General features: G+C 39.9%; 1 protein-coding gene across 5 annotated transcripts in view; it reads right to left on the bottom strand.

The window, feature by feature from the left end:
• The window catches only part of KCMF1 (potassium channel modulatory factor 1), a 79672-nt gene that overhangs the window by 50346 nt on the left and 12608 nt on the right, over positions 1–16718 (bottom strand). For 2 of the 5 annotated variants that reach the window (XM_070379408.1, XM_070379409.1), the window contains exon 2: positions 11752–11862. The exons of the other annotated variants lie outside the window; for them this stretch is intronic. In XM_070379408.1, coding sequence (XP_070235509.1) covers positions 11752–11812 — 61 coding nt within the window. In that variant the 5' untranslated portion in view covers positions 11813–11862. The remainder of the gene's footprint in view (positions 1–11751; positions 11863–16718) is intronic. 5 annotated transcript variants of the gene reach the window in all.

Genomic DNA, 16718 nt, shown 5'->3' with positions numbered 1-16718 from the left:
TTGAATCAGCCACAGGTGTATATGTGTCCCCCTCCCACTCTGTCCCAAACCTCCCCCCACCACACCTCCCTCCCCATCCCATCCCTCTGGGTCATCCCAGTGCACTGGCCCTGAGTGCCCTGTCTCATGCACTGAACTATTTCACATATGGTAATATACATGTTTCAATGCTATTCTCTCAAATCATCCCACCCTTGCCTTCTCCCACAGAGTCCTAAAGTCTGTTCTTTATATCTGTGTCTCATTTGCTATCCTGCACATGGTGTCATCGTTACAATCTTTCTAAATTCCATATATATGTGTTAATACACTGTATTGGTGTTTTACTTTCTGACTTACTTTGCTCTGTATAACAGGCTCCAGTTTCATCCACCTTATTAGAACTGACTCAAATGTGTTCTTTTTCAATAGCTGAGTAATACTCCATCGTGTATATGTACCACAGCTTTCTTATCCATTCGTCTGCTGATGGACATCTAGGTTGCTTCCATGTCCTAGCTATTGTAAACAGTGCTGCGATTAACACTGGGGTACACGTGTCTCTTTCAATTCTGGTTTCCTCGGTGTGTATGCCCAGCAGTGGGATTGGTGGGTTGTATGGCAGTTCTATTTCCAGTTTTTTAAGGAATCTCCACGCTGTTCTCCATAGTGGCTGTACTAGTTTGCATTCCCACCAACAGTATAAGAGGGTTCCCTTTTCTCCACACCCTCTGCAGCATTCATTGTAGACTTTTTGATGGCAGCCATTCTGACCGGTGTGAGATGGTACCTCATTGTGGTTTTGATTTGCATTTCTCTGATATTGAGTGATGTTGAGCATCTTTTCATCTGTTTGTTAGCCATCTGTTATGTCTTCTTTGGAGAAATGTCTGTTTAATTCTTTGGCACATTTTTTGATTGGGTTGTTGATTTTTCTGGTACTGAGCTGCATGAGCTGCTTGTATATTTTGGAGATTAATTCTTTGTTGGTTGTTTCATTTACTGTTATTTTCTCTAATTCTGAAGGCTGTCTTTTCACCTTACTTATAAAGACAATTTCATAAGGATAAAGAGAGTAAAACTAAACAACAGCAACAAAAATTTGGAAGCTGGAAAGCAGATGGATGAGTGGGAACTGAGTTAGGACGCTGGAAAAAGATGAATCCTCATAAAAAGGTAAAAGCAAAGGGTAAAAAGGAGAAAGCAAAGAAACCACTCAATATTCAATACAAATTCAACAAAGTGTCCAGGACTGGCAGTATCAGGTATTGCTGGAACTTGGGTTAGAGAAGAGAACTATCTAAAGATGAAAGATGTAAAAAGCTCTTCCAGAAGCAGTTAAATTTGTACGTTGACTTTCAGACATCCTCTACTTCAAGTGGAAACAAGTTTACCCATTAAAGGGTAAACAGAGGGCGCTGACCTAGGGAACTCAAGGCACTGTTGACAAGATAGTAATATGCACAGTTTACTGAAAAGAGAAGAGTTTGTGTTAAATCATAACTAAATTATTCTCAGAAGGAGAAGGTGAAGAGAAAAGAGACTAGAACATTAAAGAGAAGAAAACTGGAACTCAAGTGTCAATAGCCTGAAAGCAACCTTACACTTAAAGGAAGCAGAAAAAGAACGAACAAAAGACAAGTTAGTAGAAGAAACAGTATCATAAAGATGGAAGCAGAAATAAATGAAAGAGACTGGAAAAAAAAAACCCAGAAAAAAGATCAATGAAACTAAGAGCTACTTTTTTTGAAAAGATAAACAAAATTGTTAAACTTTTAGCCAGACTCATCAAGGAAAAAAAAAGCCTAAATCAGTAAAATCACAAATGAAAAAGAAGTTACAACTAACACCACAGAAATACAAAGGACCATAAAGAGATTATTACAATTATACACCAATAAAATAGACAACTTAGAATAAATGGACCAATTCCTAGAAATATACAGTCTGCAAAGACTGAATCAGGAAGAAGTAGAAAATATGAATAGACAAGTCATCAGTAAAGAAATTGATTCAGTAATCAAAAATTCTCAACTAACAAAAGTCCAGGACCAGAGAGCTACATAGGTGATTTCTACCAAACATTAACAACTATCTTTCTCAACCTACTAAAAAAAAAAAAAAAAATCATTGGAAGAAACACTTTTGAATTCATTCTACAAGCTTAGTATCACCCTGACACCAAAACCCTACAAAGATATCACGCCAAAAAAGAAAATTACAGACCAATATTATTGATGAACAAAAATCCTCAACAAAACATTAGCAATCTAATCCAAAAATACATTAAAAAAGCAGTCTACAATCTTTTTTGGCACCAGGGACTGGTTCCATGTAATACAATTTTTCCATGGATTGGGGGAAGAGAAAGTGGGATGGTGCAGGTGGTAATGCGAGTGAAGGGGAGTGGCAGATGAAGCTGTGCTTGGCTCACCTGCCATTCACCTCCTGCTGTGTGGCCCAGTTCCTATTAGGCTGTGGGCCACTGGTCTGCAGCCCAGGGTCTGGGGACTCCTGCATTAAAAGGATCACACACCATGATCAAACAGGATTTATCCCCGTGGTGCAAGGATGGTTCAATATCCACAAATTAATCAATGTGGAAAAAATCAATTAATCAATTGGAAAAAAAAAATGGCATGACCATCTCAATAGATACTGAAAAAGCTTTTGACAAAACTCAACATCCATTTATAATTAAAAAAAAAAACATCAACAAAGTGGGTATATAGAGAACAAACATCAATATAATAAAGGCCACGTAAGCATCATACTCAATGGTGAAAAGCAGAAAGCATTTCCTCTAAAATTGGGAACAAGACAAGGATGCCCACTCTCACCTACTCTCATCACTTTTATTCAGTATAGCATTGGAAGTCTAAGGATTTCAGGACTTCTCTGGTGGTACAGTGAATAAGAATCCACCTCCAATTCAGTTAGAACTGGACATGGAACAACAGACTGATTTCAAATCGGAAAAGGAGTACATCAAGGCTGTATACTGTCACCCTGGTTATTTAATTTATATGCAGAGTACATCATGAGAAATGCTGAGCTGGATGAAGCACAAGCTGGAATCAAGATTGCTGGGAGAAATATTAATAACCTCAGATATGCAGATGACACCACCCTTATGGGAGAAAGTGAAGAAGAACTAAAGAGCTTCTTGATGAAAGGGACAAGACGAGAGTGAAAAAGTTGGCTTAAAACTCAACATTCAGAAAACTAAGATCATGGCATCTGGTCCCATCACTTCATGGGAAATAGATGGGCAAACAATGAGAGACTTTACTTTGGAGTGCTCCCAAATCACTGCAGATGTTGACTGTGGCCCTGAAATTAAAAGACACTTCTCCTTGGAAGAAAAGCTATGACCACCGTAGAGAGCATATTAAAAAGCAGAGACATTACTTTGCTGACAAAGGTCAGTCTAGTCAAAGCTATGGTTTTTCCAGTAATCATGTATGGATGTGAGAGCTGGACTATAAAGAAAGCTGAGCACAGAAAAATTGATGCTTTTGAATTGTGGTGTTGGAGAAGACTCTTGAGAGTCTCTTGGACTGCAAGGAGATCCAACCAGTCAATCCTAAAGGAAATCAATCCTGAATATTCATTGGAAGGACTGATGCTGAAGCTGAAACTCCAAAACTTTGGCCACCTGATGTGAAGAACTGACTTGTTGGAAAAGACCCTGATGCTGGGAAAGATTGCAGGCAGGAGGAGAAGGGGACGACAGAGGATGAGATGGTTAGATGGCATCACCAACTCGATGGACATGAGTCTGAATAAGCTCTGGGAGTTGGTGATGGACAGGGAAGTCTGGCGTGCTGCAGTCCATGGGGTCGCAAAGAGTCAGACACGACTGAGCGACTGAACTGAACCAATGCAGGGGACATGGGTTTGATCCCTAGTCCGAGAAGATTCCACATGTTGAGAAGCAACGAAGCCCGTGCACAACTACTGAACCTGCGCTCTAGAGCTTGGGAGCGGCAACTGCTGAGCCTGCACGCTGCAACCACTGAAAGCCCCACGCCTGGAGCCTGTGCTCCATTAACACAAGAAGCCACCACAAGGAGAAACCTGCGCACCGCAACTGGAGAAGAGTCCACACACAGCAACAAAGACCCAGAACAGCCGTAAATAAATAAGTAATTTTAAACATAGTATTCTAAATTGGAAAGGAAGAAGCAAAACTGTCACTCCTTGCAGATGACATGATACTATACACAGAAGATCCCAAAGACACCACTGAAAAACTACTACAACTCATCAACGAATCTGTAAAGTTGCAGGATACAAAAAAAATCTGTGGCATTTCTGTACACTAACAATCAACAGAAAGAGAAATTAAGAATACAGTGCTACTTAAAACCACATCTAAAAGAATAACGAGGAATCACTCTAACTCAGGAGGTAAAAGACATGTACTCGGAAAACTGTTACATGCTGATGGAATAAACTCAAGACATCAAAACAGATGGAAAGATATATTGTGTTTATAGACTGGAAAAGTTAATATTGCTAAAATGACCACATTACAAGGCAATCTATTCAATGCATTCAATGCATTCCCTATCAAAATACCACTGGCATTTTCTATAGACCCAGAGAAAATAATTCTAAAATTGGTATGTAAACACAAACTACCCTGAATAACCAAAACAATTTGAGAAAGAAAAGAACTGGATGAATCATGCTCCCTGACTTCAGACCGTACTACAAAGCCACAGTAATCAAAACAGTATAGTACTAGCACATAAAACAGACACAAAGATCAATGCGACAGAATAGAGAGCTCAGAAATGAGCCCACACAAATACAGGAAATTAATCTATGACAAAGCAGGCAAAGATACACAATGGAGAAAAGACAGCTTCTTCAATAAGTGGTGTTGGGAAAACTGGACAGTTACATGCAAAAGAATTAAATTACTTTCTCACACTATACACAGAAATAAATTCAAAATGGATTAAAGACTTAAATGTAAGACCTGAAGCCATAAAACTTCTACAAGAAAACACAGGCAGTAAGCTCTTTGACATTGGTCTTAATCTTATTTCTTTGGATATGTCTCATCAAGCAGGAGAAACAAATGCAAAAGTAAACAAATGGGAGTATACTAAATTAAAAAGCTTTTTGGCACAACAAAGAAAAGTATCAATATCACTGGACTTCCCTGGTGGCTCAGACGGTAAAGTATCTGCCTACAATACAGGAGACCAGAGTTCAATCCCTGGGTTAGGAAGATCTCCTAGAGAAGGAAATGGCAACCCACTCCAGTATTCTTGCCTGGAAAATCCCATGGATGGAAAAGACTGGTAGGCTACAGCCCATGGGGTCACAAAGAGTCGGACATGACTGAGCAACTTCACTTTCTTTCAATATCACTAAAACAAAAAAGCTGCCTAGGGAATGGGAGAAGATACTTGCAAATGACATATCCAATAAGGGTTAATATCTAAAATATACCAAAAACTCATACAGCTCAACATCAAAACATTATTTTTTTAAAAAAAGCCTTATTGAAACCTGAATAGATGTTTTCACAAAGAAGATATACCGACGGCCAACAGGGACATGAAGAAAAACACTCAAATCACTAATCATCAGAGAGATGGAAATCAAAACCATAATGCTACTGCTGCTAAGTTGCTTCAGTCGTGTCCGACTCTGTGCGACCCCAGAGACGGCAGCCCACCAGGCTCCCCCGTCCCTGGGATTCTCCAGGCAAGAACACTGGAGTGGGTTGCCATTTCCTTCTCCAATGCATGAAAGGAAAAAGTGAAAGTGAAGTCGATTAGTCGAATCCGACTCTTATTGACCCCATGGACTGCAGCCTACCAGGCTCCTCCGTTCACGGGATTTTCCAGGCAAGAGTACTGGGGTGGGGTGCCATTGCCTTCTCCAAAACCATAATGAGATCACCTCAAACCTGTCACTATGGCTATTATTAAAAAAGAAAAAATAACACAGCAAATAATAAGTGCTGGTGAGGATGGGACTGTTGGTAAGAATGTAAATCGGAGCCAAAGCACTCTCTCAGGAATCTCTCTCCCGAGTGCGTGCGCTCTTTTCTTTCTCTCTCTCTCTCTCTCTCTCTCCTGCTATCTTCTAAATAAAATAGAGCTGTAACATTAAAAAAAAAAAAAAAAAAAAGAATGTAAATCGGTGCAGACACTATGGAAAACAGTACGAAAATTCCTCAAAAAATTAAAAGTAGAACTATCATACAATTCAGCAATTCCACTCCTGAGTATTTAGCTGAACAAAACAAAAATGCTAATGAGGAAGGAGGGACTAGAGGTCACACACATCAAGAATCAGATATGTGCAACATGAACACTGGACTGTAAAAGGTAATGCATTAATGTCATCAAACTTCCAAAGCAAAGAACTTCCACATTAAAATTATATACTTTGGAAAGTTGTCATTTTCCAAGTATGAGGTGTTAACAATTGTGTTAACAGTATCTTCAGATCTGCTAAATTAAAAAAAAATTATTCACAGTGAACCCTTCTTCAGAAACAATTAAGAGTAAGAGGAGGAAATAATGGGGGAGATCGAATCTAGGAAAACAGGAGATCCAAAATAAGAGAGAAGCAACTAAAATCACCAGGAAGATGGTAAAGTGGGAATCCCCAAAATGACAGCCATGCTATAGCTGAGGACAACTTGTCCACACCGGAGTGCTAACACTCAAGAGCCATGCACACTGAGTGGTCATCACCCAGATCCTGGGGCCAGAGTATTGTTTGTTTTACGCTGTTTACTGAAGTGAAACACCATTTAGAAAAGTACACAAAGCATAAACACACAGCTTGGTCTTCACAGAGTGAACACAACCTGCGTAACCAACACCCAGATCAAGAAACAGAACAAGTCTCCCTCATGCTCCCTCTAGTAACCACCCCAACTTACTATCCTGACATCTAACACCCTGGAATAATTTTCCCTGCTTTGTGTGTGTATATATATAAACATGTATATGTACACAGCAATACTTGCAGAGCTTTTACAGTCACTTGTGCACATCTGAGTTACCAATCGGCACATTCCTAGCTGAGCTCAGACAAGTGGCTGCTCTGCCTGCCTGCTTCAGTTCATCCTGTAAACAAACATCCTTTTCATGGTCTATGTACTGTTTATAGGTGACTGCACTGTTTAAAATGGCCCCAGATGAAGCACTGAAGTGCTGTCTAGTGTTTCTAAGTGCCACAAAACTGACAACATGTGTTAGATAAACTGTTTAGCCATGAGGTACAGTGCCGTTAGCTATGACTTCTATGTTTAAGAATCAACTTAATATTAAATAAGGTGTCTTTCAACAGAAACACACAGAAAACAAGGTTTTGTATTGATCTGTTGATGCAAGTGTGACCAAAGGCTCACAGGAACCCAGTCCTATATTGCCATTAGGAGCTCTGGTTCAGTATTTGCTAATTCAGTGTTCATGGCAACTTTAGGGAATACAACTACCAAGAATAACAAGAATCAACTACACAGAAAGAGAGAGAGAGACAATCATGTATTTTTGCTTTTGACATGAGGACAGAAGATGCCTGGGGAGTCTGGTCCAGGGTCTGCTGCTCCCCTGGAGTTGGGTGATGAAGTTCCTGCTCTCCCCTTCAGGAGGGAGGGTCAGCTGAGGACCCTCGCTTCACCCCCACACTTCTGCTCTGACCTGCTCCTGAAAGCTGGGAGTTGACCAAGGGGAGCAGCTGTCCTCTGGCCACATATCTGTTGGAGATCCATCCTGGTCCACATGAAGGCCCAGCCAAATTCCCCGTGTGGTGGTCCTGAGCTTTCAAGGCTCACTTGTGATCTCGCCCAGTTGACTTCTGCAAAGGGTCTCTGGGAAGCTCCCAGGGAGGTGGAAGGTAGACGGAGTTCAGCTTCTGTTCTCCTACGAGCTTGCGTCCAATGGTGCAAACTGCCTTTTCCTCACGTAGTGCACTCTGAATCTGTCACTCTGTGCTTCATAACTAACGACTACGCTGCTCAGATAGGAAGAGATTTACTGGGGGTAAAACTAAAGAGGAAGGCAAAAGGGTGATCAAGACGAAGGTACAGATAAGTGGTTATGGATATTTCTGTGAGATGGTCTATGTTTTAATATAGACGGGTATTATCTATTGTCTTTTTAGTGAATACAGACATACTGCATACTTCTGAATGCATGACACATTTCTCACACATGCATAAAAATTCCTTTCTCAAAGAAAAGATCTGACTATCTTAAATATAGCAAATATGTTTCAATTTTTTGAAAAATCTATAAACTTCTTAGAAGAAACTATAAGAGGATCTTTTTATTTTACCTCTTGGTGTGTGAGAACTTTCTAAGCAATACAGGGAACACTTGAAACCATAAACAGGGCAAGGAAGCACAATGTAAATTTGATAAGTAAGTAAGTACAAAACTTCAACAATGAAAAAGAGCCAGAAAAAAGTCAATTACAACAGATGGAGCAAGATAATCTGGAACAGATACAACAAACAATGGGTTCTTAAAGATTAAGAAAAAGACCAACATGAAAAAGAAAAATGGGAAATGATATATGACTTAGGCTCTGCTGAAAAGGAAGTATCATTCAAATACATCCTTGGTAATTTAAAAAAAGTGCTTCTAAAGCCCTCCAAAATTTTCAATTCCATTCATAAAAAGGCCTAATTCAAGAAAGGCTCATGCAATCTTAAAGTAGAAGTAGCAGGCATGTCCAGTTACATGAAAGCTAAGCTAACAATCTTATGAATCACAGCTGGCTTCTCCAAAAGTAAAACTGACCCTCCAAAAATTAATTTGTTCTCATTCTGCAAGAGTTCTTTAGCTTAGACACCACCCCCAGTTGACATGGAAGACTGAATCAAGGCCTTCACTCTATGATAACAGCACTATGATAATAGCTTCCTCATACAGTCAAATGCTTGCTATAACTTCTTTTCACTTGCCATCTTGTGCCATGGTAAGGTCCTGGACTTGACCCTGCTCTATGCAATATTTTTATTAGCATTTTAGAAAATGACAGAAAGCATACTGACAAGCTTTGCATAAAAGAAACCGTTAAAACATTGGCGGACAGAATAGAAATGCAAAGAGGCGAATGGGTGTGCCAAAACAAATGAGATGAATTTTTAAAGGGATTCACATAAACTCTTGCTGTTGGATTAAAGAGCAATTCATATGACATAAAAACAAACTCTGGGAGAATTAACTAAGCAGAACTTCGACTTTAGTATTAGATCAATATGGGATGCAGTTGCTTAAAAAAAAAAAAACAAACAAAAAAAACAGGCAGGAAATAAATAAACAGGCTTAGGCTACACTAACAGTCATGCGAGATACACAACTGCAGCATTTCCACATTTTGCTCCTGTCAGACCACATGTGAAGAACTGCATTCAGTTCTTGGTGTCCTGTTTTAAAATGAGAGGACTTCCCTGGTGTCTCCGGGTTAAGAATCCGCCTTCGGATGCAGGGGACAAGGGTTCAACCTGTGGTCAGGGAACTAAGATCGCACGTGTCCTGGGGCAACTACTGAGTCCGCACACAACAAAAGATTCCACATGCAGCAAAAAGACCCGATGCAGCCCGATACGTTAAAAATAAAAGGAGAAACAAACAGTATATTGACAGAACAATGAAAGATCTAGAAACTAGTGGGTAGAAGAGCAGAGGGTAGGCAGTGTGGAGAGGATATGCTGGCTCTGCGCAGATCCAGTGCAGAGAAGAAGCCCACTGCTTTCCACACAGAGACTCAAGTCCAAACCAAGAGGCACAAAGAGAAACGTTGCATTCTGGACTGGATCCACAATACGAAAGAGACATTAAGTGGAAAAACTGGTGAAATTTGACTAAGTCTATAGTTTCCAGAGTAACAGTATACCAATGTTGGTTTTCTTAGGACAAAAATGTGTCAGGGTGACGCGCCAACACTTGGAAACTGTGTGAAGTATACATGGGCAGTCTGTCTTTGCAATTTTTCTATAAACCTAAAATAAGTACAAAATTACAAGTTTACTGATAAACAGAGACAAGGAGGTGGATGGTTCAACCAATGATACTCAGTGTAGTGAGTGTGACCAAATTTAGAAGCTAACTGAATTTTACAAAGTATCTTTTGTAAGATTTTTAAAACAGACACTGAAATCACCAGTAATACAACTGTTTGGGTAAACTGTTTAAAACTTGACACCAAGAGTTGTTCAAGAGAAACACTGATGGCAACATTGTTGAACATGAATCTCTAACACAACATGTCTACTATGGATCAGCATTTGAAGCTAGGTATTCAGTGAGTTCGCTGGAGAAGGGAATGGCAATCTACTCCAGTATTCCTGCCTGGAGAATTCCATGGACAGAGAGCCTGGCTGCGGGCTACAAGTCCATGGGATGGCCAAGAGTTGACATAACTAAGCGACTAAGACACACACACGCACATTTCAGTGACTCATATGTAGGTACAAGTACCTGACCTCTTCTTTATCTCCTGTAATTCAATTATGTCTGAGAATTTACATCTTGAAAAACATTATAAATTACTTCATCTTATTTCTCCTTTTGAGGCATTACAGTGATTTTTAAACAACTTTAATCATTGATGGTTTTTATTTACTTTTTAAAAAATGTTTATTTTAATTTATTTGGCTGGACCAGGTCTTAGTTGTGACATGCAGGTCTCCTATAGTGATTTCTTGAAAGTATGTGAATCAGAGTTCTTTATAGATTACAATGAATAAACATAGGAAATACAAAATTGAAAAAATCGACACCCTGCAATCACTATGTACACCAGCTGACATTAGTAACTGTGAATGGAGGGACATGTGACATTTGAACCCACCGAGACAATCAGTCATTACGGTCCTAATAGTATAAAGTAATAAGTATTATAAAATAATCAGCACCTATAAAATATTCTATGAAGCAAACATCTGAATCAACCCTCTAGAACTGATTACCACTTAAAAGAAATATGGGGAATGAAAAAATATGCTAACATGACATAAGAATGCAAACCAGAATGCAGGAAATACCATAAAGAAATGGTTCAGTTTCTTCAACAAATAAACAGCCTTTTTTAAGGGGGGAAAGACTGTTATAAAGAGATTTTGAAGGACATAACAACCAAATGTAACTATGTAGACCTTTCTTGGATACTGATTTTAACAAACTAACTCATTTCTGAGTCAACTGGGAAAACCAAAGGATGGGGTATTATATAATATAAAAGAATTACTAACTCTTTGAGGAGTGACAATCATGTGGTGGCACCTATGTGCCTGTGTAGTGCGTCCCTGGCAACTAGGGATAAATACTGAAGTATCTGTGGGTAAAATAAAACACAGGTCTCAGATTTGCTTTAAAAATGTTCAAACCCTCCTAAAGGAAGTGAGTAGGAAACTGATATAAAAATGGCAAAATGCTGATGTGCTGAAACTGGGAAATAGAACAGGGGAATTACATTACCAATGAGTTAAACCTCAGTCAATTAAAAAAAAAAAAAAAAACACTCAAAACAGAAAAGAGATACAGAAATCACCTCCTAGTCCTCTCTTTACTCTGAAAAATTCAAAGTGCTAGTCGCGTCCGACTCTTTGTGACCCCATGGATGGTAGCCCACCAGGATCCTCTGTTTATGGAATTCTAGCCATTCCCTTTTCCAGGAGATCTTCCAACCCAGGGATCGAACCTGGGTCTCTTGCATTGCAGGCAGATTCTTAACCATCTGAGCCACCAGGGAAGCCCCTGTTTAGTCTAGGTTGCCACTAACCTTTATGGATCAACACTCTGTGAGCCACTCCATCAGTGATGCACTCCTCTGACATCATCATCTAATGTATCAAATATCCTGTCCACGTTGACAGTGACAGTCTTTATACACCTGAGTGAAAGATAGTGCCTATGGTGACATTTTGATATGCCAATTTAGAAGCCCAAGCAAAAAAGAGGTAAGTTTGGTATGCTTGGTTTTGGTATATACCCTCAAATGTATCCAAATCACTATTATCTCTCACGGGCCTTTTCTCTAGCAAAACTGTTTACTGTTGAAAAATTCTCCCCTGTGTTTACCTACCTTGGCCTTATTAAATACTAATTTCTGCCCATCCCATTGGTCTAGAATGTCTGCTTCTACTCTAACCAGACAAATCCCTTACCCACAAAACTTGCTCAAACCTCTTCTTAGTCCCTCTGTCTTCCTCTGAATACCCAGATTCACAGAATGTTAGAAGATAAGAGACCATTCATAGCTTTCACTGTCCAATCATTTTAAATAGATAATGCCTCCTGGATTGTAAGACTTCTTCCTCCATTATAATGCAAATTCCTTGAGGGCAGGGACATTGTTTTACCTTATGTACTTTTATCTTACCTTACTTCCTGTATCTTCTCATATATTCTGTATAACATTAACACTCAAATTATATGCACAGAACTTAAAAGTGTGGTAGACAACTGTTCTGTATGTCCAAGATGAAAATGATCATGATGGCTCAATGACTGCTTGCCATATGCCTGGCACTACTGTAAACATCTTATATATAATAACCATCAAATACAACCACCCTAGCATTAAGCCTTTGTTATGAAATGATACACAGAGAGGGAAACAACTTACCCATGGTCACAGTTTGTAAAGTCAGTGACCAGGCTGGGGTTTGAACACCAGCAGTCTGGTTCTAAAGTCCCATTGATAAATTTACTTTTCAGCATCTTAGAAAAAACTTGAGTAAACAGAAAATTTTATCCACTGAAGAAATCTAGCCTCAAAGTATCTATAAACTAATAAACCCTCTGATCCTACAGTTTGGGGTAATTTCATTTCAGTAGTATAGACAGTACAAAAGGAGTCTGGAATAAGAGTCATGAGATCTGAATGTTAGCCCTGTGATCTCAAGTAGTATGAGTCAGCCTTTCTAGACTGCAATTTTATTTGGAAAAGAAAAAAAAAGGAGGTTGATTTCCTTCTGGACCAAAAGGTCTATTATTCTATCTTCTCTTGATTTTATTGGAGAGAAAAAGACTAAAATAAATTAATTCATTATCCAGCTGCCAAACTGGCCTAATTCCCACACAGAGCTCTCTTGGCCTGGACCAGTACCACTGCAACACTGGCGCAGGAGACTCGCTGGGCTTGCCACCTCTGTGCTCCCTCTCTCGTGGCACTTTGGGGAGGAAAACAAGGTTCACAGGCCCCCACACAGACATTTACATAATATAAGGTTTGGGGACTCAAGCCACAGTAAACTGGAAAGAGCAGCAGAATGGCATCAAGTCTTGATTTTAAGGTCCCTAATGATATTGCTGAGCGTGTGTCTGTTCACACTCACCCAACCGGCTCCAGTTTATTCATCACACATCTCCACTTGAACATCTAACAGACATCTCTTACCTAATATGTCTGAAAAAGAACTCTTGACTTCTGCCTCCAAAAATGCACCTCCCTTCTGCATCTCAGTAAATGGCCCTCCTCTCACACAGTGGGCTGACATGTATCTTGTTAGCTCTAAGTTCAGAGGACTAAACTCCAGTGCCTCACCATCTCCTACAAAGCTCCACCTATACCTCATTTGCCCTCCTCCTCCTCGCTGAGTCAGCTCCAGCCACCCTGTTCCTCACATAACCTGCTTTATTCTGACCCCAGAGCTTTTTTATACCTGAAGTCTCTGCTTGAGAGGTATTACTTCTTGTGGAAGGCTTTCTTGACCACTCTTAAAAATAAATACCAGATCATCCATGCACCTTCCATCATAGTCAATCCTTAATCCTCCAGTCAGCTTTATTTTCTTCAGAATATTTATCACTAACCAAAATTAAATTATATGTTTCTTTTCTGTACCCACTCCCCATTAAAATGTAAGCTCTACAATAAGAACTTCCTCTTACCTTTCCTTACTCTATCTCCAGTTTCAACACCAGTACCTGGCACATTATTTATTGACGGAACGACTTTTCCCAGTCTTCCCTATCAGTCTGTAGTATCTACCCTTGAGCGGCACACATCTCTCCTTTCCCTCACAGCTAAATCTGTAACAGTGTTCCCAGTTTCTCATGTTCATTTGGAATTGAATACACTGCAATCTGGGTTCTAGCCTATGCTCATTAAGTTCTACAGCCCTCCTCACTCCAATAGCCACAGCCAAAGAACACTCACTCCTTATCTTCTTGACGTTTCTGCAGCAATACTGACCACATCCTCCTTCCAGAAAAATCACCTTCCTAAATTTCAATGACAATACTCTCTCCTGATTCTCCTTCTACTCTCCAGGTACTCCCTTCAGCCAGTCTCTCCTGCTCCTTAAATTTAATGATCAGTCTCCCCATTGTAATCTATAGGTTCTAACCATCCCTGAGCAATCAACTCTATTAACTATGGATTTATCTTAGCCCAGATTTATTCCACCCGAATTCCAGATCCACATGCTTAACTGTCCTTGGATATCTCTACTTGGATGTCCCACAGGTACCACAAATAAAACATGCTAAAAATGGAAGTCACTTCACTTTCCCCTGCTTCCAACCTTGACCCCTAAAGCATGCTTCTTTGTCCTAGATATGCATTCTGATAAACAGCACTGCCCAACTAATCAAGCCCAAACCCTGAGTTTTCCTAGACATTTCACTATTCCAAAATCCCCGTGCCTCATTGTTCACCAAATAGGTCTCCTACTTGCACGCGTGTACGTGAGTGCTCAGTCGTGTCTAACTCTTTGTGAACCAATTTGCACTCACTACAGCAATTATCTTGGGGTAACTTACCTGTTCGTCTCCCCACCCTGCCCTCTGCAAATCCATCCTTCAGAGAATCTCTTTCTAGAACACAAAACTCATACTGGTTTGAAATTTCTTAAAAACTCACTCCCATTTATCTACCCTATTGACAAGGTTCATTTCCTGGCATCAGCCCCTCCATTTTTGCTCCAATAATGTTAAATTTCTTATGGTTTCCCCTCAAAGGAAAATCCTTTCTGCTCATCTCTCTGTCCATGGGATACTCTCCCCAACATCAGAGACAACTCAAGCACATAACTCCCTTTGGGATGTGTTCATGAATTCGTCCATGAAACTGAGCAGCCTCCCATATCGATTCTTTCACTGTACCTTGCAAGTATAAATTTATTATAGTTCATACTATGATTAACTATATGATTACAGTTCACACTTTGTATTCAAATTACACGTCTCATCTTAGAAGGCTGGAACTGGAATTCCCTTTGTGTTTTGTCCCGAGTCCCAACACAATATCTCCACATAGAGAAGGTATTCAGTGCATATTTATTAAATGAATGGATGAAAGCAGAAGTCAGAAAACCATGGCCCATGGGCTAAACCTGGCTTACCACCTGTTTTTGTCTAATCTGTGAGCTAAGAACAGTTTTTGCATTTAAAAATGTTTAGAGAAGAAATTTTTATTTTATTTTTTTTGAGAAGAAAATTTTAAAAGGAATATTCAGTGATACCTGAAAAATACACGAAATTCAAATTTCAATATCCACAAATAAAGATTTATTGGATCATAGCCAAGCTTATCTGTTTACATTTAGTCTTAAGGCTGCTTTCAAATCAGGAGAGCAGAGTTGTTGCAGTCGACAGCATGTGGCCTGCAAAGTCATACTTGTTATTTAGTCCTGTATAGAAAGTGTACTGACTTGAATGAAATAAAATGATCACAGATGTTTGGATGTGACAGAATTCAGTTCAAGTCTTGGCTTTACCACTTACTGCCTGGCATATGTGTGCACTCAGTTGCTCAGATGTGCGATACTCTTTGCAGCCCCATGGACTGTAGCCTGCCAGGCTCCTCTGTCCATGGGATTTCCCAGGCAAGAATACTGGAGTAAGTTGCCATTTCCTCCGCCAGGGGGACTTCCCGACTCAAGGGTTCAAACCTGCATCTCCTGCACTGGCAGACAGATTCTTTACCACTGAGTCCTGCATGACCTACGACAAATAACCTAACCTTTCTTGCATGTGTGCGTGCTAAGTTGCTTCAGTTGTGTCAGCCTCTCTTACTTAGACTCAAATTCCAAATCTGCAGAATATGGTAACATATCTTGCTGGATTGTTTTGAAATTTTACTAAGCCTCATAACTGAGATCACTGCTGTAGGAACCAGTCTATAAAATGCCCGGTACAGAGTACAGCTTAAAAGACCTTGATGCTGGGAAAGACTGAGAGCAGGAGAAGGCGTCAATGACAGAGGATGAGATGGTTAGATGGTATCTCTGACTCAACGGACAGGAGTTTGAGTGAACTCTGGGGGATAGTGAAGAGCAGGGAAACCTGGCATGCTGCAGTCCATGGGGTTGCAAAGAGTTAGACATGCCTTAGTGACTGAACAACAACGTTGAGAAACCAGGCCTGGATTTGAATTCCAGCTCCATTACAGACTGTGTGATGAAGAACTTCTCAGTGCTTCAATTTCCTCATTCATTACACTGGGATAATAATAATATACATCTTATAGAACTGTTATGAGAATTAAATGAGTTGGTACCTGTGAAATACTGAGCGCAGGGCCTTGCAGATGGTAAGCACTCCATAAATATTACTATTACTATAGCAGATGTTTGCTTAGTAGTGGTTTCTCCCCTTCCAGCCTCCTCTTCTACTCTACCTCTCATCCCTATTCAAAAAAGCCTAGATCTAAAGCAGTAAGTCAATACCTGCATGACAAGTGCAATTGTACCTTAAGAGGAGGTTGAGGGGGTCATAACAACCTTGTGCTCACTCTCTAAG

This window comes from Bos mutus, chromosome 11, assembly GCF_027580195.1.
Source record: "Bos mutus isolate GX-2022 chromosome 11, NWIPB_WYAK_1.1, whole genome shotgun sequence".
NCBI lineage: Eukaryota > Metazoa > Chordata > Mammalia > Artiodactyla > Bovidae > Bos > Bos mutus.
The sequence above is the reverse complement of the archived record's forward strand: the minus strand, read 5'-3'. Positions and strand labels throughout refer to the sequence as shown.